Source organism: Bos indicus, chromosome 18, assembly GCF_029378745.1.
Source record: "Bos indicus isolate NIAB-ARS_2022 breed Sahiwal x Tharparkar chromosome 18, NIAB-ARS_B.indTharparkar_mat_pri_1.0, whole genome shotgun sequence".
Classification (NCBI taxonomy): domain Eukaryota; kingdom Metazoa; phylum Chordata; class Mammalia; order Artiodactyla; family Bovidae; genus Bos; species Bos indicus.
In genome coordinates this window covers 61,451,403-61,477,302 of record NC_091777.1, presented here as the reverse complement: position 1 = coordinate 61,477,302, position 25,900 = coordinate 61,451,403, and the positions used below count along the sequence as shown (strand labels likewise).

The window sequence follows — 25,900 nt, the reverse complement described above, 5'->3', positions numbered from 1 at the left end:
TTTGCTCCCCTTCACCCACATCTTATGTTCACATTTGCTCCCATGACATTGGTTAATGCAAGCGACATAGCCAAGTCCGATATCATCGGAAAGGAAGTCTAATTCTCCCATGAGGAAGCGTGCGTGCTAAGTTGCCTCAGTCATGTCTGACTCTGTACAACCCCTTGGACTGTAGCCCACCAGGCTCCTCTGTCCGTGGGATTCTCCAGACAAGAATACTGGGGTGGGTTGCCATGCCCTCCTCCAGGGGATCTTCCCCACCCAGGGATTGAACCCACCTCTCTTATGTCTCCTGCATTGGCAGGTGGGCTGTTTACCACTAGCACCACCAGGGAAACGTCCCCTCACCCCCAAGGGCAGTAACTACTTTGATCGTTAGATCTACCTCGGACCCAGTGAGGCAAGGAAGACAGCAGGCAGGACAAAGAGTGTTTGGTCCAGGGAGCGGGGAAGAAGGAGAGAAGTGAAAGTTCTTTCTCACTACCACTCAAGGCCTCCTGCGATTTCCCAATCTGTCTCCACTTCCTCCTCTTCAAAATGGACCTGTTGGTGAGGTGAGGGTGTGGTGGGGAGGGGTGGGAAGGAATAGAAGGGGGAGGAGGCGCTATTTCAACAGAAGGACTGTCTGGGCGTTCACATCTCTGCCTGTGGTGATCAGAGCTGTGCATGTGGACTCGCTCCTCCCAGGTATAGAAACACCCCTCCAGCCTCTCTCCTGGAGGGCCCACAGCGCCCCCATGTCCCCAGCCCCGCTCAGGAGTGACCTGGGTCGCCTCTGCACCTACTTGGAGGAACTGGAGGCCGTGGAGCTGAAGAAGTTCAAGTTATACCTGGGGACTGCGACAGAAATGGGGGAGGGCAAGATCCCCTGGGGGCGGATGGAGCAGGCGGGTCCCCTGGAAATGGCCCAGCTGCTGGCAGCTCATTTCGGGCCACAGGAGGCCTGGCTGCTGGCCCTCAGCGTCTTTCATCAGATCAACAGGAAGGACCTGTGGGAGAGAGGCCACAGAGAGGACCAAGGGAAGGGTAAGGAGGTGGTGATGGCCCGGGCTGAAGCTGCCACCCACTGATTCCCTTCTTCTGTGTTTTTGTTTTGCTGTGTTTTTTTTTTCAAGATTTTTCTCCTGCTTCCTGTTTTAAAAATTAATTAATTTGTCTGCACCTGGTCTTACTTGTGGCATGTGGGGTCCTCGTTGTAGCATGCCAGTTTCTCTCTGTAGTTGCATGGAGGCATGTGAAATCTTAGGTCCCCCACTGGGGATTGAACTTGTGCCCCTTACACTGGAAGTCAGGTTCTTAATCACTGGACCACTGGGGAAGATCACCCTTCTCCTTCCTGATGATTGCTGGGCTCCCAAGAGCCACTCTAACCCATCCCTCTGGTGCCTGGAGTATCTCCCTCTATCTTCTTCACCTGGAAAACTCCTATTCATCCGTCAGAACCCTGAAGGCACTACTTTCTCTGTGATTCCTTTACTCATTTTCTCCCTCCCCCTGCTCAATCACCCTGGCTGGCTTGAAAACCCCACTTTTCATACTAAGTGCTTAATAAATATATATTTTGGAGTCCATGAAAGAATAGAAGATGCTCAATAAATAAGTACTGAATAAAAAAAATATGCCAGTACACATGTATAAAAGACATTTCAAAAATGCTAGTTTCTGGTGTGGGGCTGAAGGGGAGGAGGAATCCAAGCCGACTCAGAATGCCCTGGCTGAGGGATTAATCAGATGGATGGAGGTGCCAATCACTATGATCGATACCCATGGGCAGTGAGTTATTACCATGTAGACAGTTTGATGTAATGGAAGTTACTGTCGTGAAGGGCTAGTCAGATACATGCCAGCTGATCTGACAAAATGCCTCTTCCAGACGCTCCATCTGGTGGCCCACCCTCACTGGGCAGTGAGTCAGCATGTTCTCTGGACGTCTTGGCTGCCGCTCCGAGAAAAGGTGAGCCACGAGCCATGTAAGCTGGTGCAGCCACTATGGAAAACAGCATGGAGGTTCCTCAAAAAACGAAAACTAGAATTACCATATGACCCAGCAATCCCACTCTTGGGCATATACCCGAACAAACTCTAATTCAAAAAGATACACGCACCCCTTTGCTCACAGCAGCACCAGTCACAGTAGCCAAGACATGGGAATGACCTAAATGTCCATCGGCAGTTGAATGGATAAAGATAAATATATATATTACATCTTCTTTATCCATTCCAGCCTGAAGAAGCTGGAATGCTATTCAGCCATGAGAAAGAATGAAATCAGGCCATTTGCAGCAACATAGATGCAACTAGAGATTATTGCTCTAGGTGAAGTCAGAAAGACAAATACCATATGATATCATTTACGTGTAGAATCTAAAATATGGTGCAAATGAACCTATCCACAAAACAGACTCACAGACCTAGAAAACAGACTCCTAATTGCCAAGGGGGAGGTGGGTGGGGGAGGGAAGGGCTAGTTTTGGATTATCGGATCCAAACTAGTCTATGTAGGATGGATAAACAACAAGGTCTTACAGTACCACAGTGAAGTATATTCAGTATCCTGTGATAAATCATAATGGAAAAGAATATTTAGAAAACGAATGTCTATATGTGTATAAGTGAGTCAGTTTGCTGTACAGCAGAGATTGGTACCACACTGTAAATAAATCAACTATCCCTGCCGTGTGCTCAGTCATGTTTGACTCTTTCGAGACCCCATGGACTGTAGCCCACCAGGCTCTTCTGTCCATAGTATTCCCCAGGCAAGAATACTGGAGTGGGTTGCCATTTCCTTCTCCAGGGAATCTTCCCAAGCCAAAGACTGAACCCGCATCTCCTTCACTGGCAGGCAGATTCTTTATCACTGGGCCACCTATTAACGTAAAGTGTGAAAATCGCTCAGTTGTGTCTGACTCTTTGTGACCCTATAAACTGTAGCCCTCCAGGTTCCTCTGTCCATGGAATTCTCCAGGCCAGAATATTGGAGTGGGTAGCTGTCCCCTTCTCCAGGGGATCTCCCCAACCCAAGGATCAAACCCAGGTCTCCCACATTGCAGGAGGATTGTTTACCATCTAAGCCACCTGGGAAGTTAAAAAAAAAACAACAACAACAACAAAGAATAGTTCCCATGTTGCTTCTGCTTCCCACAAGAAGGCAAGATCTGTGGTGTTGTACCGAAGTACCGAAGTTCCCAGGCTCCATCTAGAAAAGACTTCCAACGTCATCGCAAAGCAGATAGTTCACTAGACCACAGTTTGCATTAATGCATGCATTCATTAAAGGCTGCTGACCAATCTATCTTTCACGGTCCTTCATTCCTCTCCGTTAGATCCCCAGGAAACTTACAGGGACTACGTCCGCAGGAAATTTCGGCTAATGGAAGACCGCAACGCGCGCCTGGGGGAGTTCGTCAACCTCAGCCACCGGTACACGCGGCTCCTCCTGGCGAAGGAACACTCCAGCCCCAGGTGGGCCCAGCAGAAGCTCTTGGACACGGGCCGGGGACACGCGGGGACCGCTGGCCACCCGGCCAGCCTCATCCAGATCGAGGCCCTCTTCGAGCCAGATGAAGAGCGTCCGGAGCCCCCGCGCACCGTGGTCCTGCAGGGCGCGGCGGGCATGGGCAAATCCATGCTGGCCCACAAAGTGATGCTCGACTGGGCCGACGGGAAGCTCTTCCAAAACAGGTTCGACTACGTCTGCTACATCAACTGCCGGGAGATGAACCGGGGCACCGCAGAGCTCAGCGTACGAGACCTCCTGGCCAGCTGCTGGCCGGAGCCCTGCGCACCTCTCCAGGAGCTCGTCCGCGTGCCTGAGCGTCTGCTCGTCATCATGGATGGCTTTGACGAACTCAGACCATCCTTCCACGAGCCGCAGGGCCCCTGGTGCCTCTGCTGGGAGAAGAAAGCGCCCGCGGAGGTCCTCCTGGGCAGCCTGATTCGTAAAAAGCTCCTGCCCGAGCTGTCTCTGCTCATCACCACGCGGCCCACCGCTCTGGCCAAGCTCCAGCGCTCGCTGGAGCATCCCAGGCACGTGGCGATCCTGGGCTTCTCCGAGGCCGAGCGCAAGGAGTACTTCCACAGGTATTTCCACGACAGGGAGCAGGCCAGCCAGGTCTTCAGCTTCGTGAGGGACGACGAGCCCCTCTTCACTCTGTGTTTTGTCCCCATGGTGTGCTGGGTGGTCTGCACCTGCCTCAAGCAGCAGCTGGAGGACGGGGGGCTCTTAAGACGGAGGTCGAGGACCACGACGGCCGTGTACCTGCTCTACCTCCTGAGTCTGATGCAACCCAAGCCAGGGACCCCCACCCTGCCGTCCCCGCCCAACCGGAGGGGGCTGTGCGCCCTGGCGGCCCACGGCCTCTGGGAACAGAAGATCCTCTTTGCGGAGCGCGACCTCCGGGAGCACGGCCTGGACGCTGCCGACGTCTCTTCCTTCCTCAACATGAACATCTTCCAGAAGGACATCATCTGTGAGACGCTCTACAGTTTCATCCATCTGAGTTTCCAGGAATTTTTCGCGGCCATGCACTATGTCTTGGATGATGGAGCGAGCGGGTCCGGCCCCGAGCGGAACCTCAGCAGGTTGCTGACCGAGTACGCCTTCTCCGATAGGAGCTTCTTAGCCCTCACAGTCCGTTTCCTGTTTGGACTCCTGAACGAGGAGACCAGGAGCTACCTGGAGAAGACGCTGGGCTGGAAGGTCTCGCCTGGCGTCAAGACCGAGCTGCTCGAGTGGATCCGCCGCAAGGCTCGGAGCGAGGGGTCCACCCTGAAGCAGGGCGCCCTGGAGGTCTTCGGCTGCCTGTACGAGCTCCAGGAGGAGGAATTCATCCAACAAGCCCTCAGCCACTTCCAGGTGGTCGTGGTCAACAACATCACCACCAAGATGGAACACATGGTGTCCTCCTTTTGTGTGAAGAGCTGCAGGAACGCCGAGGTACTGCAGCTCTTCGGGGCTGCCTACCAAGCCCATGGAGAAGACGGGCTGAGATGGCCCCTGGCAACGTTGTAAGTATTTGCTGGGGCTCGCTCCCCGAGTTCATGCCCTTAGCCAAGTTCATGTTCTCAAAGCGGGTGACTTTTCCCTCCATCCTAGGAGATATTTGGCAATATGTGGAGAAGGATTTCGCTGTCACAGTTAGGGGAGATCAGACAGATGCTAGGGGTCTAGTGGGTGGAGGTCAGGGATGCTGCAAAAATATCCTATAATGCACAGGACAGCCTCCATCACTAACAACTATTTGGCTCCGAAGTGTCAACAGTGTCCAGGTCATTTTCTAGTTCTTAAACAAAAAGAACAAAAACACTAACAGTTGCTCAGTGTGTCCAGCTCTTTGAGACCCCGTGGACTGTAGCCTGCCAGGCTTCTCTGTCCATGGGATTTTCCAGGCAAGAATACTGGAGTGGGTTGCCATGCCCTGCTCCAGGGGATCTTCCCGACCCAGGGATGGAACCCAGGTCTCATGCATTGGCAGGTGGATTCTTTACCACTGAGCCACCAGGGAAGCCCCAGGCAATACTTATTAGGACTAAATAGTGGCCTATGTCAAGGAGAATGTATCCAGTCAACATATATTATCCAGGGCCTTATATCTGTGAGCTGGGCTATCCCTTTTTTTCAGTTTTTTTTCCTTGTCCTTGCCCTGCTGGGCTTAGGAGATCTTAGTTCCCTGCCCAGGGATGGAACCTGGGCCCCTGGCAGTGATAGCACACAGTCCTAAGCACTAGACCTCCAGGGAATTCCCAGTGATTTTCTAATCTTACTATATGGTCTTTTTTTTTTTTTCTTAAAAGTTTTTTCACAATGAGGTGTAGTTGATTGACAATGCTGTGTTAGTTTCAGGTGTACAGCAAAGTGACTCAGATATATAATACATATATATATACTTTTTCAGATTATTTTCCATTGTAAGTTATTATAAGATATTGAGTATAGTTCCCTGTGCTATACAGTAAGTCCTTGTTGCTGGGCATTTTTTTTTTTTTTTATAGATTGAAGACAGTATCAATAAGCCAGCCAGTGCCCCTAACAGAGCAAACAGTCAATGGAGAAGGAAGATAGACAAAGAATAGTAAATAAATCAATAGGCAAATGAAATGAAATTGATTAAGGTAGTTGCAAACAGAGTTATCTATTAGGAAGAAAGTAAAACCGGGTAATATTATATAACAGACAGTGACTTGAAGGGGGAAGGGCAACATGAAAGGAGGTGGTCCGTGAAGGAAACTCTGAGCAAGTGACATTTTCTGTGTGTTTGTTTGGCTAGGACTTTGTTTTGGTTTGGGTTCCCTGAGGAATCACCTTAGAAGCAAAGATTTCAACGTAAGTGGAGTGGAAAGGAAACATTCTTGTTCCCTCTCCTCTCTTAGGTTGTGAAACTGGGGACTTATAAATTAGACTTACAAAAGACAAGATTTACAAGCTAAAAAAAAATAGAAGTTTAGTGGCACGTCCCTTCCTACTTACACGAGAATGGACCCAGAAATGAGTAACCCTAAGGGATCTGTAGAATTTGGGCTAAGGCATATATATATGGAACCTAGAGAGATGGCACTGATGAATCTATTTGCAGAGCAGCAGTGGAGACCCAGGCAGACAAAGGGAACAGACCTGTGGGCACAGTGCGGGAAGGAGAGGGTGGGAGGAGTTGAGAGAGGAGCATGGAAATATACATTGCCATATGTAAATTAGACAGCCGGTGGGAATCTGCTGTCTGACTCAGGGAGCTCGACCTGGTGCTCTGTGACAACCTAGAGAGGTGGGATGGGGTGGGAGATGGGAGGGAGGTTCAAGAGGAAGGGGACATATATATACCTATGGCTGATTCATGTTGCTGTATGGCAGAAAGTAACATAATGTTGTAAGCAATTATCCTTCAATTAAAAATAAATTTTAAACAAAAAGAATTTGGGCTTATGTACAGTCTTAACAAAAGAACAATATGTTTGTAGGGCTATGACAAGACTTGAGTTTCTGGTGTGGCAAGCTGTGGAAAGGCATATATGTGGGAAAACTGATGGAATAATCGTTTGTGCAGTCTCACAATGATTTCATCAGCTTTGGAACTGCGGGGGAAGAAGAATCCTCTTCCTTGAGGTTAGGGTCTCTGACTGGGCCTAAGAATTAAATTGACATAAGACAGCATTATGGGGGAAACACCCAAACTTTATTAAAAGAATGAAGACCGAAGAGCAGGTGATGCTGCTGGCCTGGGGACCACACTTGGGAACCACAAGTACAGATGAAAGGCTTTAAAGACCTCCCTGGGGCTTTCCCTGGTGGTCTAGTGGTTAAGACTCCGTGCTTCTGCTGCAGGGGGCATGGGTTTAATCTTTGTTTGGAACTTAGATTCCCCCACGCTGCATGCACTGCCAAAATAAATAAACCAATAAATTTAAAGAGCTCCCTGATAGTAACTCAATCAAGTAGTGGAGCTCTATGGTTTTCTGCCCTCTCTAAGTTGCTTGCTAATGCTTTTGGAAAAAAAAAAATTACAATGGAATATTTCAAATATACACAGAGTATTTATATAGAGATAGATAGATGAATATATATATTCATCATTTATTTGACCAGTTAGCAACATTTTGCCAAATGTGCTTCATCTATTGTTCCCTGTCTTGCTTTTTATTTTTCCTCAAAAAAAAATTTGGGGGGGATTGTTCCTGCTAGACTTGTGGAATCCTATTTCCTCAACCAAGGATTGAACCTGTGCCCCCTTCCCTCACCATGGCATCATCATTCCTAACAAAATTAACAATTCCTGGGAATTTCCTGGTGGTCCAGTGGTTAGGGGACTTCCCTGGTAGCTTGGACAGTAAAGCGTCTGCCTACAATGCAGGAGACCCAGGTTCAATTCCTGGGTCGGGAAGATCCCCTGGAGAAGGAAACAGCAACCCACTCCAGTATTCTGCCTGGAAAATCCCATGGACAGAGGAACCTGGTAGGCTACAGTCCATGGGGTGGCAAAGAGCTGGACACGATTAAGCAATTTCATTTTCACTTTCCAGTGGTTAGGGCTTCCTGCTGTTACTGCGAAGGGCCTGGGTTCAATACCGGATTGAACCCAGGAATGGATCAGCATAGCAAAAAACAAAAGCAACAACCAAAAAACACAATTCCTTAATATCTTCTAATACTCAGTCCATATTCAAATATAGAGCTTCCCTGGTGCATGCGTGTGTGCTAGGTTGCTTCAGTTGTGTCCGACTCTTTGCAGCCCCGTGGACTGTAGCCCACCAGGCTCCTCTGTCCATGGGATTCTCCAGGCAAGAATACTGGAGTGGGATGCCATGCCCTCCTCCAGGGGATCTTCCCGACCCAGGGATCGAACCTCTGTCTCTTACATCTCCTGTATTGACAAGCAGGTTCTTTACCACTAGCGCTGCCTGGGAAGCCCTCAGGCTCAGTGGTAAAGAACCCACCTGCCAATGCAGGAGACACAGGAGACGTGGGTTTGATCCCTGGGTTGGGAAAATACCCGGGAGAAGGAAATGCTAACCCACTCCAGTCTTCTTACTGGGAAATTCCACGGACAGAGAAGCCTGGCAGGCAAAGAGTGGGAGACGACTGAGGGACTGAGCACACGTGCAAGGGCCAAACATCTCCGTAAACCGACCGTCCTGTCTGTCCTTCCCGCAGCCCCGAGAGGCACGTTTTACCTGACATCTACAGCGAGCAGCTGGCTGCTGCCCTCAGCACCAACCCCAGTCTGGTGGAGCTGGCTTTGCACAGCAACGCCCTGGGAAGCCAGGGGGTGAAGCTGCTATGTCAAGGACTCAGACACCCCAACTGCAGACTGCAGAACCTGAGGTGAGTCCAGGCTGGTCTGTGAGCTTCTGGGGGCCCTACCGTTCCATCTCAAGGGGCTCCGTCAGAAAGAGCATAGGTTGGGACTTCCCTGGTGGTTCAGTGGTTAAGACGTCCAGCTTCTACTGCCTGGGGCACGGGTTTAATCCCTGGTTGGGGAGCTAAAATCCTGCAAGCCGCGTGGTGTAGCCAAAAAACAAAAAATCATAGGATGATGTTTGCTTGAGGTCCCATAAGAAAGCACCACAGGCTGGATGACTTAAGCGATGGACTTTGATTTTCTCAAAGCCGTGGAGGCTGGAAGCTCCGGCTCAGCGCGTCAGCAGGCTTGGTTTCCTCCGGGCCCCTCTCCTTGCCTTGCTGACAGCCACCTTCTTCCTGCATCCTCTCAGGGTCTTTCTTCTTTGTGTGTCTCTGTCCTAACCTCCTCTCCATAGAAGGACACCAGTCATATTGCACCAGGGTCCACCCTCATGACCTCACTTTAACTTAATTACCTTCTTGTAGTGATGGAGAAAAGAAGAGAGAATGGGGAGAGGAGGAATAAATTAGGGGGTGGAGATTAAAATATACACACTCTGTTGTTGTTGTTTAGTCGCTGAGTCGGGTCCCACTCTTTGCGATCCCATGGACTGTAGTCTTGGCAAGAATACTACAGTGAGTTGCCATTGCCTTCTGCAGGGGATCTTCCCAACCTGGGGATTGAACCCACATTTCCTGCATTGGCAGGTGGGTTCTTTACCTCTGAGCCACCAGGAAAACTCACGTATAAAATAGATAACCAACAAGGATCTACTGTAGAGAACAAGGAACTCTACTCGGTATCTTATAATAACCTACAAAGGCAAAGAATCTGATATATATATATATTCATATATGTATTCATATAATTTTTATATATGTATATATTTGGTATAGCTGAACCACCTTGCCTTGCTGTATACCTGAAACTAACAGAACTTTGTAAACCAACTATGCGTGCTTAATCACTCAGCTGTGTCTGACTCTTTGTGACCCCGTGGACTACAGCCCACCAGGCTCCTCTGTCCGTGGGATTGTCCAGGCAAGAATACTGGAGTGGTTGCCATTCCCTCCTCCAGAGGATCTTCCCAACCCAGGGATCGAATCTGCATCTTACATCTCCTACGTTGGCAGGCGGGTTCTTTACCACTGGTGCCACCTGGGAAGCCCCTTTACAAAACAACCCCAAATGAAATCACCTGGCTCTTTTCTTCTTTGCGTCTCAGGTTGAAGAGATGCCAAGTTTCCAGCTCCGTCTGCCAGGACCTGACTACCGCACTGATTGCCAACAAGCACTTACTGAGGATGGACCTCAGTGGCAATGCCCTGGGGCTGCTGGGTGCACAGCTGCTTTGTCAGGGGCTCCGGCACCCCAAATGCAGGCTGCAAGTGGTGCAGTGAGTGTCCCGCCCCCCCCCCCCCCCAGTAACACATTCTTCACCTCTGTGACCTCCTGGGACAAGCTGGTTGTGTCCCAGGGCTCGAAGCATCTCCCCAAATGCCAATCCCCAAACCCCTACCTCTCATCACAGCTGCCCTTAGACCCGTGACCTGAGATGCCACCCCTCCTGGCCTCTGCACTTTGTGCGAGTGTGCTTAGTCACTTTAGTCGTGTCTGACTCTTTTGCCACCCCATGGACTGTAGCCCACCATGTTCCTCTGTCCATGGGATGCTCCAGGCAAGAATACTGGAGTGGGCTGCCATTTCCTCCTCCAGGGGATCTTCCCGACCCAGGGTTCGAACCCAAATCTCCTGCTTGGCAGGCATATTCTTTACCACTGAGCTCAAATTAGAGCTGCCCTTAGACCCTTGACCTGAGACCCCTGCTCTGGACTCTGCATTTTGGAGAACCTGTTTTTGGCCTCTTCTGACCCCAGTCATTTCCACATGGTGAGGAGTCCCTGGGGCCACCTGCCCACCCAGAACCCACACCCTATTTATTGACCACATCCTGAGTACTCAGAACCCCAGAGGTCTCCGTGCAAAGATCCTTTTCTTGTGCAACTTCCTTTTTGTTCAGTGCCACTGTTTTCCAAAAAACACCCTGCCTTCCCCCTCTATGTCTTCATAACTACTTCATTACTACTACTCATAAGAACGCTCCATTTTTTCCCCATTTTTTAAGACTTTTTTTTTTTTGAATGTGGACAACTTTTAAACTCTTTATTGAATTAGTTACAATATTGCTTCTGTTTTGTATTTTTGGTTTTTTGGCCACAAGGCATGTGGGATCTTAGTTCCCCAACCAGGGATCAAACCCAGACCCCTCCCCAATGGGAAGGTAAACTCTTAACCGTTGGACCTCCAGGGAAGTCCCCCAACACTCTACTTCTGACACTTTTATGTGTGGAGTTATCCCCACACGAAGGCATGTGACACCAACTGGGCGTCCTGGAGTTTATCTTGGTTCTAACACTATCTACCTGGAGATGGCGTCAGAGTAAGGCTTCATTACCTGGAACCTGTGTCCCCTGCATTGCAAGGCAGATTTTAACCACTGGACCACCAGGGAAGTCCCATGTTTTTGCTTTTGTTTTATCACTTAGGAAATTAGAGATTTAGGAACTCTGTGCCAGGAGCCAGAGCAGAGACCTATGTGTGTGTGTTTTTTTTTTTTTTTCTATTATCTCACTGCCCCTCATCTTATTCTTCCAAATCAACTTCTATTTACCCTTCAAGAACCAGCTCAAATTCTCCCAGAGAGCCTTCCCTCATTGCACACCACTTGCCAAAGCTGGGTGAGGAGGCCCCTCCACCAGGATGTTCAACAAACAGTAACTCACGTTGATGGAGCACTGACCATGTGTCAGGCTGGTTCTACACCCACTGCTTTTAATAAATTATGTAATCCTCACAACAAACCTGAGGCCGGCATAATTATTATCCTTATTTTAGTCTGTGACTTGAGACATGGTGGCACATGTAACAGAAAGCTGAGACCTGATGAAAACTCTCTTGAGGGAATTCCCTGGTGGTTCAGTGGTTAGGACTCTGTCCTCTCGCTGCCAAGGGTCAGGGTTCAATCCCTGGTCTGAGAACTAAGGTCCCACAAGCCACTATAGGGTGCAGCTAAACAAACAAACAAAAAACCCAAAAAACAAAACAAAATGCTCCTTTGAGGTCAAAGTATGGGGGGTGGGGAACAGGTTGTTGAACCCTAGAGACCTTGCTCTGAACTATTACTCTGTGTACACTGCCTCCATGAGACCACCTCTGTGTGTGTGTGTGTGTGTGTGTGTGTTGCTTAGTTGTGTCCGACTCTCTGCAATCCCATAGACCGCAGCCCACCAGGCCCCTCCGTCCATGGGATTCTCCAGGCAAGAACAGTGGAGTGGGTTGCCATTTCCTTCTCCAAAAGGAACTGTAGAAAGAAAGAAAGTGAAGTCGCTTAGTCATGTCTGATTCTTTGCGACCCCATGGACTGTAGCCTACCAGGCTCCCCCATCCATGGAATTTTCCAAGTAAGAGTACTGGAGTGGGTTGCCATTTCCTTCTCCAGAGACCACCTATACTGGATCATAATTACTCACTCATTTATCTTATTAGACAAGATTCTCTATCTGGAAGTGACAAAATCCTGTTTGTCTCTGTAACTTTAGGGACAATTGTAGGTTCATGTCCAGCTCTTTTGAAACCCCATGGACTGTAGCCCACCAGGTTCCTCTGTCATGGAGTTTCCCAGGACCCAAGAAAGAATACTGGAGTGGGTTACCATTTCCTCCTCCAAGGGTTCTTCCTGACCCAGGGATCAAACCCATGTCTTTTGCATTGGCAGGCAGGTTCTTTTCCATTGAGCCACAAGGGAAGTACATCAGCTGATTCGATGGCCAGGGCAGGAACCATCAGGATATGGAAAAGCAAGATGGTGCCCTCTTCAACTTTTCTCTTTCCTCCCAAGGTTGAGGAAGTGCCATCTGGAGGCCGGGGCCTGCCAGGAGCTCGCCTCTGTGCTCAGCACCAGTCGTCATCTGCTGGAGCTGGACCTGACAGGAAATGCACTGGAAGACTCAGGCCTGAGGCTCCTGTGTCAAGGTTTGAGGCACCCAGTCTGTAGGCTGCGGATTTTGTGGTGAGTTCTACCGGTGTCTCTGTAAATCTGACTCCTCCAGCAACCTCATGTGGGCTTCACTGTGGCTCAGAGAGTAAAGAATCTGCCTGCAACGCAGGAGACCCGGGTTCAAACCCCGGGTGGCAAATATCCTCAGGAGAAGGGAATGGCAACCTACTCCAGTATTCTTGTCTGAGAAATCCCATGGACAGAGGAGCCTGGCAGGGTCCATGGGTTTGCAAAGTGTCAATCACAACTGAACACACACACACACACACACAGTTATTCTTAACTTTTTGAGGAACCATCATACTATTTTCCGTAGCCACTGGACCATTTTACATTTCCACCAACAGTGCAAAGAGGTGCCAATTTCTCCACATCCTCACCAACACCTGTTGTTTTCTGTTTTTTGGATAATGTCTATCCGAACGGGTATGAGGTGATATCTCACTGTGCTTTTGACTTGTGTTTTCCTAATGATTAATAATATTGAACATTTTTTTTCACGTGATTTGTGGCCATTTATATGTCTTCTTTGGAGAAATGTCTATTTAGGCCTTTGGCCGTATTTCGAACAAGTCGTTTATTTGCAAACATTACTTTTAAGATTGGGGGCAGCCATTTGCAGCAACATGGATGGACCTAGAGATTATTGTACTAAGCAGTCACTCAGTGTTGGGGATTTTTTCCCTGGGACTTGGAAACAACGAACCTGAAAGAATGACACTCGGACAGTCTCTTGCAAGGACTGACAAGTTTATTTCTGCAATCAAGCCTGTTTATAAAAGCAGGAACAAAGAGCTTAGAATATACAGCCAACAGAATGCATACAGGGTTAACATCTAATCAGTAAAAATATTTCAAGGACAACACGCTCTAAGTGACCCATGTGCTTATCCCGTAACTCGTTTTCTCAAATAACATCCTTAATATTTATTATTAAATCTTGCGCCAGGCATAACCAAAGGCAGGAAATGTTTTTCTGCCCGCAGCACACCAAGCCGGGATATTTCTGGCCCTTCACCATTTTCCCAAAGACTTCCTCCAACCGGCTATTTTGTACTGTGCTTCCTAACAACACAGAAAGAGAAAGACAAATAATATCACTTACAGGTGGAATCTAAAATGCTATCACTTATACGTGGAATCTAAAATATGACACAAATAAACTTATCTATGAAACAAACAGAGTCACTGTTGCAGACAACAGACTTGTGGTTGCAAAGGGGAAGGCAGGGTGGAGGAGGGAAGGACCGGGAGTTTGGGGTTAGCAGATACTATTATAAACTGAATGGATAAACAAAGTCCTACTGTACAGCACAGGGAACTATCTTCAATATCCTGTGATAAACCATAATGGAAAAGAATATGAAAAAGAACACATACGTATAACTGAGTCATTTTGCTACACAGCAGGTATTAAGAGAACATTGTAAATCAAGTCTACTGTAATAATTTTTTAAAAAAGATTGGGGGAAGGGAGGATAGCATCAGCATTGTACAGGAAACACTCCCAAACTGGATTTTCTGCAGGTTGAAGATCTGCCTCCTCACTGGTGCTGCGTGTGAAGACTTGGCGTCCACCCTCCGCGTGAACCAGAGCCTGGTGGAGCTGGACCTAAGCCTGAATGACCTGGGGGATCCCGGGGTGCTGCTGCTGTGTGAAGGCCTCAGGCACCCACAGTGCAAACTCCAGACCCTCCGGTGAGTCCCCGCTTTCCTCACTTTCCTAGGAGTCCAAAGTCACAATTCCTGCCCTCCTGCCTGGGCTCAGGGGGGCTGTCTCCCTCCCCTCCTCTCCTAACCTCTAGCTCCCTCGGCCTCCTGTCAAAGGTTTTTCTGCCACAGGGCCTTTGCACAAACAGTTCCTTCTTCCTAGAATGCACTCCTTTTTTTTTTTTTCTTTTAACATTTATTTTATTATTTATTTATTTATTTAGCTGCCCCCAGGGTCTTACTTGCAGCATGCAGGATTTTTAGTTGTGGCATGCAAACTCTTAGTTGTAGCATGTGGGATCTAGTTTCCTGACTAGGGATCAAACCCAGGCCCCCTGCATTGGTAGCCTGGAGTCTTAGCCACTGGACCACCAGGGAAATCTCCCTGAGATGCACTTCTGCTCTGATTTCTCCTTTTTTTCACCCTGATAATACCTGTTTCATCTGTTAGGATCCAAAGCAAATGCTTCTTCTTCATGCACACCTTCTCCAATCCCTAGATAAGATTACTTTTAGGATCCTATTTGACCTTATTTTTCTGTGTCACTTATCAGAGTTTGTGTGTGTGTTGTTGTATTCCAGAAGTACAGGAACAACATTGTGGCAACAACGTGTTCCAGTGACTAGCATAAGATCTGGCTCAGAGATTATATTTTTAAATGATGGAACAGATGAAAAAGCAAATTTAAAAAAAAGAAAATGAGGAATTCCCTGGTGGTCCAGTGGTTAAGACTCTACACTTTCACTGCTGGGGGCTGAGGTTCAATCCCTAGTTGGGGGACTAAGACCCCAGAAGCTGCTGGGTGGGGCAAAAAAAAAAAAAGCAGCAGGACTGTCAATTTCATCTTGCCCCTCCCCCATTCCCTCTCCCCACCTGTAAACACTAGTTTGTTCTTATGTCTTTGAGTCTGCTTCTTTTGCATAATATTCACTAGTTAATACGGTAGCATTTTCGACCCCATTAAGCTGAAGACATCTGGGAATTCCCTTGTGGTCCAGTAGTTAGGACTTCCTGCTTTCACTGCTGAGGACTGGGATTCAATCCCTGGTGGAGGAAGTAAGATCCAACCCTTCTCTTTCCCCCAAAAAACTTCAGAAGAAATGAGACAGCTCTCTCCTGTGCTTAATGTCTTCCCAGGCTCCGCATTTGTCGGCTCAGCTCTGTGGCCTGTGAGGGTCTCTCTGCTGTGCTTGGGGTCAGCTCCCACCTTCGGGAGCTGGACCTGAGCTTTAATGACCTGGGAGACCGCGGCATGTCCTTGCTGTGTGAGGGGCTGCGACACCCCACCTGCAGACTCCAGAAACTGTGGTGAGTGGCTGGGATGCACTGCTGGGTATGATGCTGGTCCCTGGCGGGGTGGGAGGGGATCTGTCCTGATCTTTTTTTCTGTTGGACGGTTATCCTTCCATGCCTCCATCTCTCTGGAAGATACGAGATGCTCAGAGGTGGAAAGAAAAGCTGTGTGAATGAGTCGAAGAGTAATTTCATCCTCTGGAATGCAAACAGAGAGGCTAAATTTTTCCATCCAGTCATTGCCTCTAAACATGTTCTGTAAAATTCCCCTTTTCTCTGGGCATTTACTTGGGCAGATTTATAGCTTTCTGGTAACCTTTATGTAATAAAAGTTCAATCTGGGGCTTCCCAGGTGGTCCAGTGGCTAATAAGGCTCCTCGCTCCCAATGCAGGGGGCCTGAGTTCAATGCCTGGTCAGGGAACTAGATCCCACACGCCTCAACTAAGACCTGATGCAGTCAAATAAATAATAAATAAATAAATATATTTTTTTAAATTTAGTCTGGTCCAGAATAACCTTCAGTCAAATGTTAATGAACCTTTCTTCCTTCCCCTTTCTCCCAATACCAGCCCATCCCTTCCTCCCAATCTATTTTTTTAAATTAATTGTGTTAATTATTTTTGGCTGTGCTGGGTCTTCACTGCTTTTCTCTAGTTGCAAAGAGCAGGGGCTACTCTTTGTTGTGGGGCAAGGGCTTCTCATTGCCTTGGCTTCTCTTCTTGGGGGTCTATGCTGGTGGCTCAGATGGTCAAGAATCTCTTAGAGGCTCTAGGCAGGCAGGCTTCAGTAGCTGTGACTCACCGGCTCTAGAGCTCTGACTCAGTAGTTGTGGTTGCTCCCTGGCATGTGTGATCTTCCTGGACCAGGGATCGAACCCCTGCTCCCTCCATGGGCAAGCAGATTCTTAACCACAGGACTACCAGGGAAGCCCAGGCTTATCTATTTTTAATTTTCTTCCCTTCGTGAATCTCTTGCTTATCTGGGGCCCTGGGTAACTGGAAACGAAGATGAGAGCTTAGGGACAGCATGTCTCCCTTTTATTTATTTATTTTTGGCCGCACTTGGGTCTTGGTTCCTGCGAGAGGGCTTTCTCTAGTTGAAGTACACAGGCTTCTCACTGCGGTGGCTTCTCTTTTTGCGGAACACAGGCTCTAGAGCACGGACTCAGTGGTTGTGGCTCATGGGCTTAGCTGCTCCTCAGCATGCGGGGTCTTCCCGGACCAGGAGTCTAACCCACGTCTCTTGCACTGGCAGGTGGATTCTTAACCACTGGACCAAGGAAGCCCCATCTCTCCCTTCATTGGTGCGGCTAGGTTCCCTCTGGGATGTCAGTTCCACCCCCTCCCAGTCTGGCAGGTGTCCAAATGATACCTGTCTCATGGGGATCATATGTGTGTTCTCATGGGGACCCCAGAGGAGGTGCTCCTGACATGAAATGATCTGGGTCAAGCTCTTTCCACAATCCCCTCCCCAGATCTCACCATATGTCCTACTCCTGACCCTTCTGTGCCTGTGAGGTGCGTGATTATACATCACCCACCTGGGTCTTTCTCTTCCATTTCAAGTCCTGAACTGTTGCCTTATACGTTGTTTGGAGGCACATATTGCTTCACAGCCTCAGCCAAAGATGAAAACATTTCCATCTAACATCCCAACTATAACAGCACTTCAATGCTACCTATTTTTACTGTAACAGCATGGGATACAAGAAAGAAACACAACTGAACAGAATAGAAACCAGAGAAAATCAGATGGCATAGTGTTGGGGGGGGGGGGGGCGCAGGAAGCAGCCCAAATCATGCTGACTTCTTTAAAAAAAAAAAAAGAAGAAGAAGAAGAAGATGGGGGAGAGCATTGATCAAGTTGTGTAACTGGAAGTGTAGGTTTCAGGTATGGCTTGATCTAGGCATTCAGATACTTGATCTCCATTATCTTCTCTACTTATTGCTGTATTGGCTCCATTATGAGTTAAGGTTAGCCTTGATCCAGTACATGGTGGCAAAATGCCTACAGCTCTATAGATGACTTCTTTTCAGGTGCAAATTCTGAACAAAAAAATCTCTAGGGAAAGCATGATTCTGATTCACTGTTTTGGATGGATCCTGTGCCCAGAGGGAACCACTTGTGGTGGCTGGGGACAAGGAAACCAACCAGCTTAGCCCTTGACCCTATATCTACTGCTAGAGCTTGTAGACATTAATCCCTGAGATGGGGGTTTCAATGAGAAATTGGGATAGAATTACCAGAAGGAGAAATTCTTGGCTGCAGAACCAGGATATCTATTACAGATGGAGCTATGAATTCAGAAATCTTTTTTCTTTCTTTCTTCTTTTGTTTTAAAAAATTAATTTTGGGGCTTAAATGGTGACTCAGTGGTAAAGAGTCTGACTGCCAGTGCAGGAGACACGGGTTCAATCCCTGGTCCAGGAAGTCCTCACATGTCAGGGAGCAACTAAGCCTGAGTGCCACAGCTACTGATCCTCAGCTCGAGAGCCTGTGAGCCACAACTACTGAGACCATGAGCTGAATCAGGTGAAACCCAAGCTCTGCAACAAGAGAAGCCACCGCAATGAGAAGCCCAAGCACCACAGCTAGGGAGTAACCCCCACTTACCACAACCAAAGCCCACACAGCAACAAAGACTCAGCACAACCAAAAATAAATAAAAATAAATAAAATTAAAAACTTGAATTTTTATTGGAGTATAGTTGCTTTACAATGTTGTGTTAGTTTCTACTGTACAGCAAAGGGGACTGTCTTTAAATGCCTTTATGAAATGCTTTCCCTCACCACACTGCCCTTAACCTGGACTGATCTGATTCTAGTCTGCTTCTTTCTTAAACTGATCCCTAAAAACGTCACTCTGATTCCCTATGAAGCTGACACTTTCCAACACAAACTGCTGACATTTTCAACCACTTCTCGTCTTCCACAGGCTCGACAGCTGCAGCCTCACAGGCAAAGCTTGTGAGGACATTTCTTCTGCCCTGGGCATCAACCAGACCCTCACAGACCTTTATCTGACCAACAACGCCCTGGGAAACACAGGTGTCAGGCTGCTGTGCGAGAGGCTGAGCCACCCGGGCTGCAAACTCCGAGTCCTCTGGTGAGAGATGGTCCCTGCCTTTGGAGGAGACAGGACCCGGGGCTTGGGGTCAGGAGTCGTGTCCGACTCTTTGTGATCTCATGGACTGTAGCCCGCCAGGCTCCTCCGTCCGTGGGCTTCTCCAGGCAAGGATACTGGAATGGGTTGCCATTTCCTCCTCCAGGGTATCTTTCCCGGCCAGGGATCAAACCTGGGTCTCCTGCATTGCAGGCAGATTCTTTACTGTTTGAGCTACCAGGGAAAGCCCTTCCGTAAGATGATTATAAATTAAATTTGTTAACATAGGCTAGGGTCTTAAAAATGGGATGTAGCTTAGAGCAAGCTTATCTCCCAATAAGATTTGATTTACAATGATGAACTACTTAATGGAATTAACATATTGTAACCAAGCAGGATGTATAAGAGATTTGCTGTAAGGACTGAATGCCACGATAGTGGCCTGGAATATTTCCCTTCTTGTGTCCTCAGGTTGTTTGGAATGGACCTGAATAAAATGACCCACCGAAGTTTAGAGGCACTTCGAATGACAAAACCTTACTTGGACGTTGGCTGCTGAGTAGCTGGGCTGCTGGTTCTTCTCTTGAAGTCAGGACAGAAGAGGACCATCCCAGGACCCATGAATCAACGTTGACCTCTGTCTCTTTACTTCCTCAAGAGACAAGATGCTCTGCAGGATAATCTTTGCTGCTTGGGGTTTGTGCGATTGCTGGGCAAGAGGGTGGAATTTTAGTTTGGAGAATTGGTGCCATGGAGAGAATTCAAGGCAGGGTCCCAGATGATTCTAAAACAGAAGCTCTCAACTGAGGGTGATTTTTGTCAGCCCCCCTCCAACCTCCCCTTTCCCAGGACACCCGGCATTGTCAGAGGACACTGGGCTGGGAGAGTTGTTGGCATCTTGTGAAGTCCTGCTATAAATATCCTAGAAAATAAAAATACACCGACAGTCCCCACAACAAAGTGTTAGGGAACTGTTGACCATAATCACCCTCCTTGGCCAGGTCTGCTTGCCTGAGTTTTCTCACAACAGGAGGTCCCGATAAGGAACTTGGTGCTGCTTATTGGTTATCCATCTTAAATATAGCAGTATATTATCCATCCCAAACTACCCCTTCCCCTCTGGCAGCCCTAAATTCATGAGCAAGCTGAACTAGGGGTAATCTGACTCACTTAAAGCAATCCCTAGGCTGTCATAAGGGCTTCCCAGGTGGCGCTAGTGGTAAAGAATCCACCTGCCAATGGAGGAGATGTAAAAGACGCAGGTTTGATCCCTGGGTCAGGGAGATCCCCTGGAGGAGGGCATGGCAACGGTATTCTTGCCCGTAGAATCCCACGGACAGAGGAGCTTGGCAGGTTACAGCCCATAGGGTCACAAAGAGTGAGACTGAAGGGACTTAGCACATGCACAGGCTGTCATAAAGCTGAAGGCTAAGGAAACTTGTGGGCATACAAGTTGAGAGTACACCTTAAGGTGAAGGTATGAGTTTTCTGGCTTTGTAGTCAGAACTGCGTCTCCAGCATTACAGGCTGATTCTTTACTGATGAGCCGCCTTAGTTTAAAACTAGCAACACAGGACTCCAGGATTTAATTACTGGACACTCAAGGTTCCATGGCTGGAGTGGTTTGGGGAGGACTACAGGGCACTTCTGAGATGGGATGTCCCAATTATAATGATTTCCCACTACGAATGAGCTATAACATTTAGAAATTGTGAATCACCATTATTACACACCTATAACCATATCAACTGCATTTTAGTAGATTTCAGAATTACCTAATTATCAATAAAACTTTACATGAAGTTGTATCTCTAAATTCAATTCTAAGCACAGGAGTCCTGGCAACTGACTTTCCACATTTACCTATAGGTTAAGCATCTTGGCAAACTGCTAGCCCATTGATTCTAAGATCATAGTTCAGCCACTTGAACTTCTGAACAAATTTAATTCTTAACATTGAGTGTTAAATAGCCAGACTGTTTAGTTGCTAAGTCATGTCTGGCTCTTTTGGGACCCCATGGACTGTAGCCTGCCAGACGCCTCTGTCCACATTTTCCAGGGAAGATTACTGGAGTGTGTTACCATTGCCTTCTCCAGGGGACCTTACTGACCTCTAGGACTAAACTCAAGTCTTTTATGTCTCCTGCATTAGCAGTTGGGTTCTTTACCTGAGCCACCTGGGAAGCCACATCAGATACAAACTGCCACTGTAGGCAGATTCTTTATTCCTGAGCACCAGGGAAGCCCTAAATTAACACCATTTAGGCACTTGTTTCGGAGAAGGCAATGGCAGCCCACTCCAGTACTCTCACCTGGAAAATCCCATGGATGGAGGAGCCTGGTAGGCAGGCTACCAGGACAGGACTGAAGTGACTTAGCAGCATGCCCTTGTTTAACACTCTGCCAATCTGTGTGGAGCTTGTCAGAAAGCTAAATCCCCTTTTTAACTCCCCCTTTTTTAAAAATAACTGGGTATTTTATGTCCCAGGTGCTACTAGCCAAAACTTGGGGAAAATATGTTGAGACCACAGCAGCCATCCCTAAAACATTAGAGATGCTCCACCCCAGCTGCAAAGGGATGGAGGATCACACAGGAGGTGAGAATTAAGCAGAGCTTTATCTGCTGCTCACAATTTCTGATTCAATGAGCACATGTCCCCACCCCCGTGGTAAAACTGCACCCACAAAACTAGTCCCTGGTCCCTAGTTTGGGAACCAGGAAGTTTCTGGACATACTTTGTGACCTTAGTCCCCAACCCAGGGAGAGATTGCTAGAGGCCTAGAAACCACTTCCAGGGCTTAATTAATCCTATGAGGAATTAATGTTTTCCCCACTAGGGATCGAAGCTGCACCCTTAAGAATGGTCTAGGGACCCAGAGACCCCTGGAGGCACCCACTGAGATAGTCCCACTTTCCAGCAAGCCCCCAGAAACTCCTCATAGTGTTCAAGGACCAACTTTGGAAATAAATGACTGGAAAAATAAACAGGACACAATATAGGTATACTGTTTTATTAATATTTATGACATTAAAATTTGTTTTATTAACATTTATGACATTTATATATGACATAACATTTGACATTAACAATTATGATAATTGAATAAAATTATGATACGCAGAGCTTTTAATTGAGCAAGGGACGGGGGAGCCTGGTGGGCTGCCATCTACAGGGTCGCACAGAGTAGGACACGACTGAAGCGACTTTGCAGCAGCATATTCAACACGGCAAATTACAGACAAAACCCCTGGAATTGGAAGTAAAACCCACCATTGATTAAACAGAAGTCCTTGGTTGCTGACAGAATCTCCGACTTGAGTCAGTAATGAAGAGCAGGATCGGTAAACGCGAGCAGATATCGCAGATTCCAATCCTTAGATGGTTTTCCCGAGCAGGGACGCTCGAAAATGGGAGCACTTTCCAGTCACAAATCGGCAAGCACCCCCATTTTGAGCATCCCGGTCTGGGTTACTGGAACCAGTTCTGACCCTTATCCTAGCAAGGATCTCTGTAAAAGTCATTGGTGATCTCTGTAAGAGTCATTGCTGTAAGGAGACGTTAAGCAAACTTTATAGACAACTTTCATACCAGGCCCCCAGTTAGTTTTCACCAAGTGGAAGCTACTCTCTCAACCGGTAACACTCAAAACATGGCGGCACTTCCCTTCGTAAAACGGAAGTGCCCCCACAGTTTGAGTACCACAGGCTGAGAAGTTGCGGGCCAGGATCACTAAGTAAAGGAATTAGAAGACAGAACGCTTCAAAGGATTAACACTAACCCAAACCGCAAGAGCAAGAGGGAAAGCTAACATGAAGTCCGATTATGAAGCTCGTGTTTACCCCCCGCCCCTGCACTATTACCATAGTACTAGAACTTCGGTTAAGGAGAGTTAAATGCATGCTGAGGTTATTCGACTACACTTTGCCTTGGACTTCCCAACCAAGTCCTCTGCGTTTGAAGCACGGAGGCGGGGAAGGTACAATCCCTGGTTGGGAACTAGGACCCCTCATGCCACGTCGCGCGGTAGTGAAAAGTTCAGGCTGCCTCAATTTACGCTGAAATGAGGCAAGAAAATTCCCCTCCCTAGATGTCGCTGGCTAAACACTATACCAACTTTGGGGACACAAAAGGTCAGCTACCAGAAGAGAATACACTAGGCTGGGCGAGTCGGGGTGGGATTCTCGGTGGTTACGCCTCTGTACTTTCAATGCAGGAGACGTGGGTTCGATCCCAAGTTGGGAATATCCTGCATGCCTCCAGGCTGAAAAAAAAAAAACGAAAAAACTATTAGAATACATAAGTGCAGTTTAAATGAGAAAAGGTAGCTTCGAGTCAAACTAAGAGGTAACAACCCAGTGCAATTTCAGAAGACTGAAAGCAATAAAACTTACTGAAAATAGACGAGCAGCTGGAAAGAGAAAAGGGTGAACAATTTAAGGAAAAGAATGTGCAGGTGATACTCACAAAAAGCAGGATTTCATTGCTTCTCTAGCCAGGAAGTAAGGTCTCAGACCTGCCGACCTCTTATATAAGCCAAAGACCCAGCCTTTGCGGGGAAGACCACTCCCCTCCACAGGTCTCCACCCAGACCCACCCTAACCCATTCTGAGTGAGACCCATCCTCCAGTATTTTTTTTTTTTAAACCGTCGACTCCTTCATTGTTTATACCATCAAAACAAACAAATTATAAACAAACTAGGAAAATACATAGAAGTACCCCCAAAGAACATAACTGTACCTTCTGGGGACTCAGTTATTCATTCAACTACTATTTACTATTTAGCAATATTTGTTGAGCACATAAGACATGCCAAGGCATGCTTGTTAGTGTCTGGGGTGTTTGGGGTGAATAAAACGACGGATTTTATAGTCTAGAATACTGTTTTTCGACTGAGGGTATTTTTTTTCCCTCCCCAGGGGACATCTGGCAAAGTTTGGAGACACATTTGGTTGTCACAACTGGGGAAGGCAATGGAGCACCTTCAGCCTTTTGTGGATAATGCCAGGGGTCTTGGCAAACATTCTAAACTATGTACAGCGCTTTACAATGTGAATAGTGTGGAAGCTGAGAGACTGAAACCTAGAGGAAGGGTGATGGAAAAAAACAATCAAGAACACGTCTAATTCTGTTCATGTTATCTCTGAATCTCTGTGTATTCATACAAAGCGTTGGTGTAGGGATCGCTTCGGAGTTCTTTAAATCCAGCACCCCATTAAAAGGTATTTTAAGTGTTTCTTTTTAGCAACTATGAATATTACAATTTCTCAAAATATTTTCAGTATCTTTTAAAAATGTGCATAAATTTATGCGTATTATTGAGATCTGAGTATTCTCCCTGTAAGAAATTCTGGACAAAGATAACAAGTCCATGGGATTTACTAAAGATTGTTGGATAAATTTCAAAAACTATATAAATAAAATGGTAAAACCAATAAATACATGTGCCTTAATGCTTAATGGCAATACAGAGTATATCTTTAGCCTATTTCATTAAGCCCCTGTTAGACATTTTCAATTTTTACAAATTTAGGATAATTTATTAATAGTGCTATAATGAGCATTTTTAATTAATATTTTTATTGGCAAATAGTTGATTGGCAATGTTGTGTTAGAATGAGCATTTTAAAGTATTTCCTTTTCTGTTTTTTCTTTAAAGAATTTTTTTTCTTTTTTACAATGAGCTTTTTTTTTTTTCCCGGCCACCCTGAGAGGCTTGTGGGATCTTAGTTTCACAACCAGGTATCAAACCTGGGCCCGTGGCAGTGAAAGCATTGAGTCCTAACCATTGGAACATCAGGGAATTCCCTAAAATGTGGATTTTTGAGAGCAGCTTTGGTAAAAATGGAGACATTGGTTTCCACCCAGATCTAACCTCGCCACTCCTCTCCACCTGGACCCTCTGCTCTGTCCCCAAACCCAGCAAGGTCCTTTTCATCACCTTATTTTCTCAGCCACCGACAGCTTTTTCTTCCTGCCCTTCACCCTCACGGAGCACGTTCAGGGCCGACCCCTATGTGTCTCTCACATTTCAAGGGCTTAGCATTTCTCTTTGTCTAATCACTAGCCACCAGTCAATTACTTGTCACAGTTGTCCTTTGAGCTCAGCTCCCAGGGGACAGTGGTTGGTCTTATTCACCTATAGCCCCCCACCCCCAAATCAGCGCTGGGGCCCGCACTTAGTCAAAATGCAAGAAGCATTTGTTCTTAAGGGTGAAAAACTATTAATGCAATTGACTTTAAGAAATGTGAAACAAAGACTTCCATTCAAAGTTGATTTTAAGTAAATCCCGTGGAGAAGGAAATGGCAACCCGCTCTGGTATTCTAGCCTGGGAAATGCCATGGACAGAGAAACCCGGTTGCAAGAATCAGACGTGACTTAGCAACTAAACAACCACCAACGTGCCCATTAAAATCTCAAGTTAATATGTTTATTAGCTGCTTTTTTCCAATTTTCCCCCAGCTTTATTGATGTACAATTGACTTGTTAACTATTAAAGTTTTATTGGTGTATACTTGATTTATTAACTGTTAATGAACCTTAAGTCTCAAGTTAATATCTTTCCTCTTTGAAGGTATTAGTCACTCATTCCAGTCCGACACTACAACCCCATGGAATGTAGCCTGCTAGACTTTGCTGACCATGGGGAGTCTCCAGGCAAGAATACTGGAGTGGATTCCCATTTCCTTCTCCAGGGGATCTTCCCAAACCGGGGGTTGAACCTGGGTCTCCTACATTGCAGGAACATTCTTTACCTTTCCTCTTTACTGAGCCACTTTTTTTTTTCCTTCTTTATTTTTTTTTTTGGATTAAAAAATTTCAAAGATTTAAGAAATGAGATTTGATAGCCTGGGGTGGCTGGGGGAGACTAGGACTAAATGGAAAAAGTTTGCTAAGTCAA

The 25,900-nt window shown here is 47.0% G+C and overlaps 1 protein-coding gene across 1 annotated transcript; it reads left to right on the top strand.

Annotated features, from left to right (window-relative positions):
* Positions 1-665: 665 nt before the first annotated feature.
* On the top strand, positions 666-24,378 carry NLRP12 (NLR family pyrin domain containing 12). Its single transcript, XM_070770245.1, has 10 exons — positions 666-1,026; positions 1,874-1,954; positions 3,324-5,007; positions 8,633-8,812; positions 10,057-10,227; positions 12,730-12,900; positions 14,416-14,586; positions 15,737-15,907; positions 18,829-18,999; positions 19,468-24,378. The coding sequence occupies exons 1-10, from the start codon at positions 738-740 to the stop codon at positions 19,553-19,555; spliced, it is 3,177 nt and encodes a 1,058-aa protein (XP_070626346.1). The 5' UTR covers positions 666-737; the 3' UTR covers positions 19,556-24,378.
* The last annotated feature ends 1,522 nt before the right edge of the window (positions 24,379-25,900 follow it).

Excerpts from the sequence above, each read along its gene's own strand:
- NLRP12 (XM_070770245.1), top strand. The coding sequence starts at position 738 with ATGTCCCCAGCCCCGCTCAGGAGTGACCTGGGTCGCCTCTGCACCTAC. Across the intron at positions 1,027-1,873 it reads CAGAGAGGACCAAGGGAAGG|ACGCTCCATCTGGTGGCCCA; the intron begins GTAAGGAGGTGG and ends TGCCTCTTCCAG. Across the intron at positions 14,587-15,736 it reads TGCAAACTCCAGACCCTCCG|GCTCCGCATTTGTCGGCTCA; the intron begins GTGAGTCCCCGC and ends ATGTCTTCCCAG.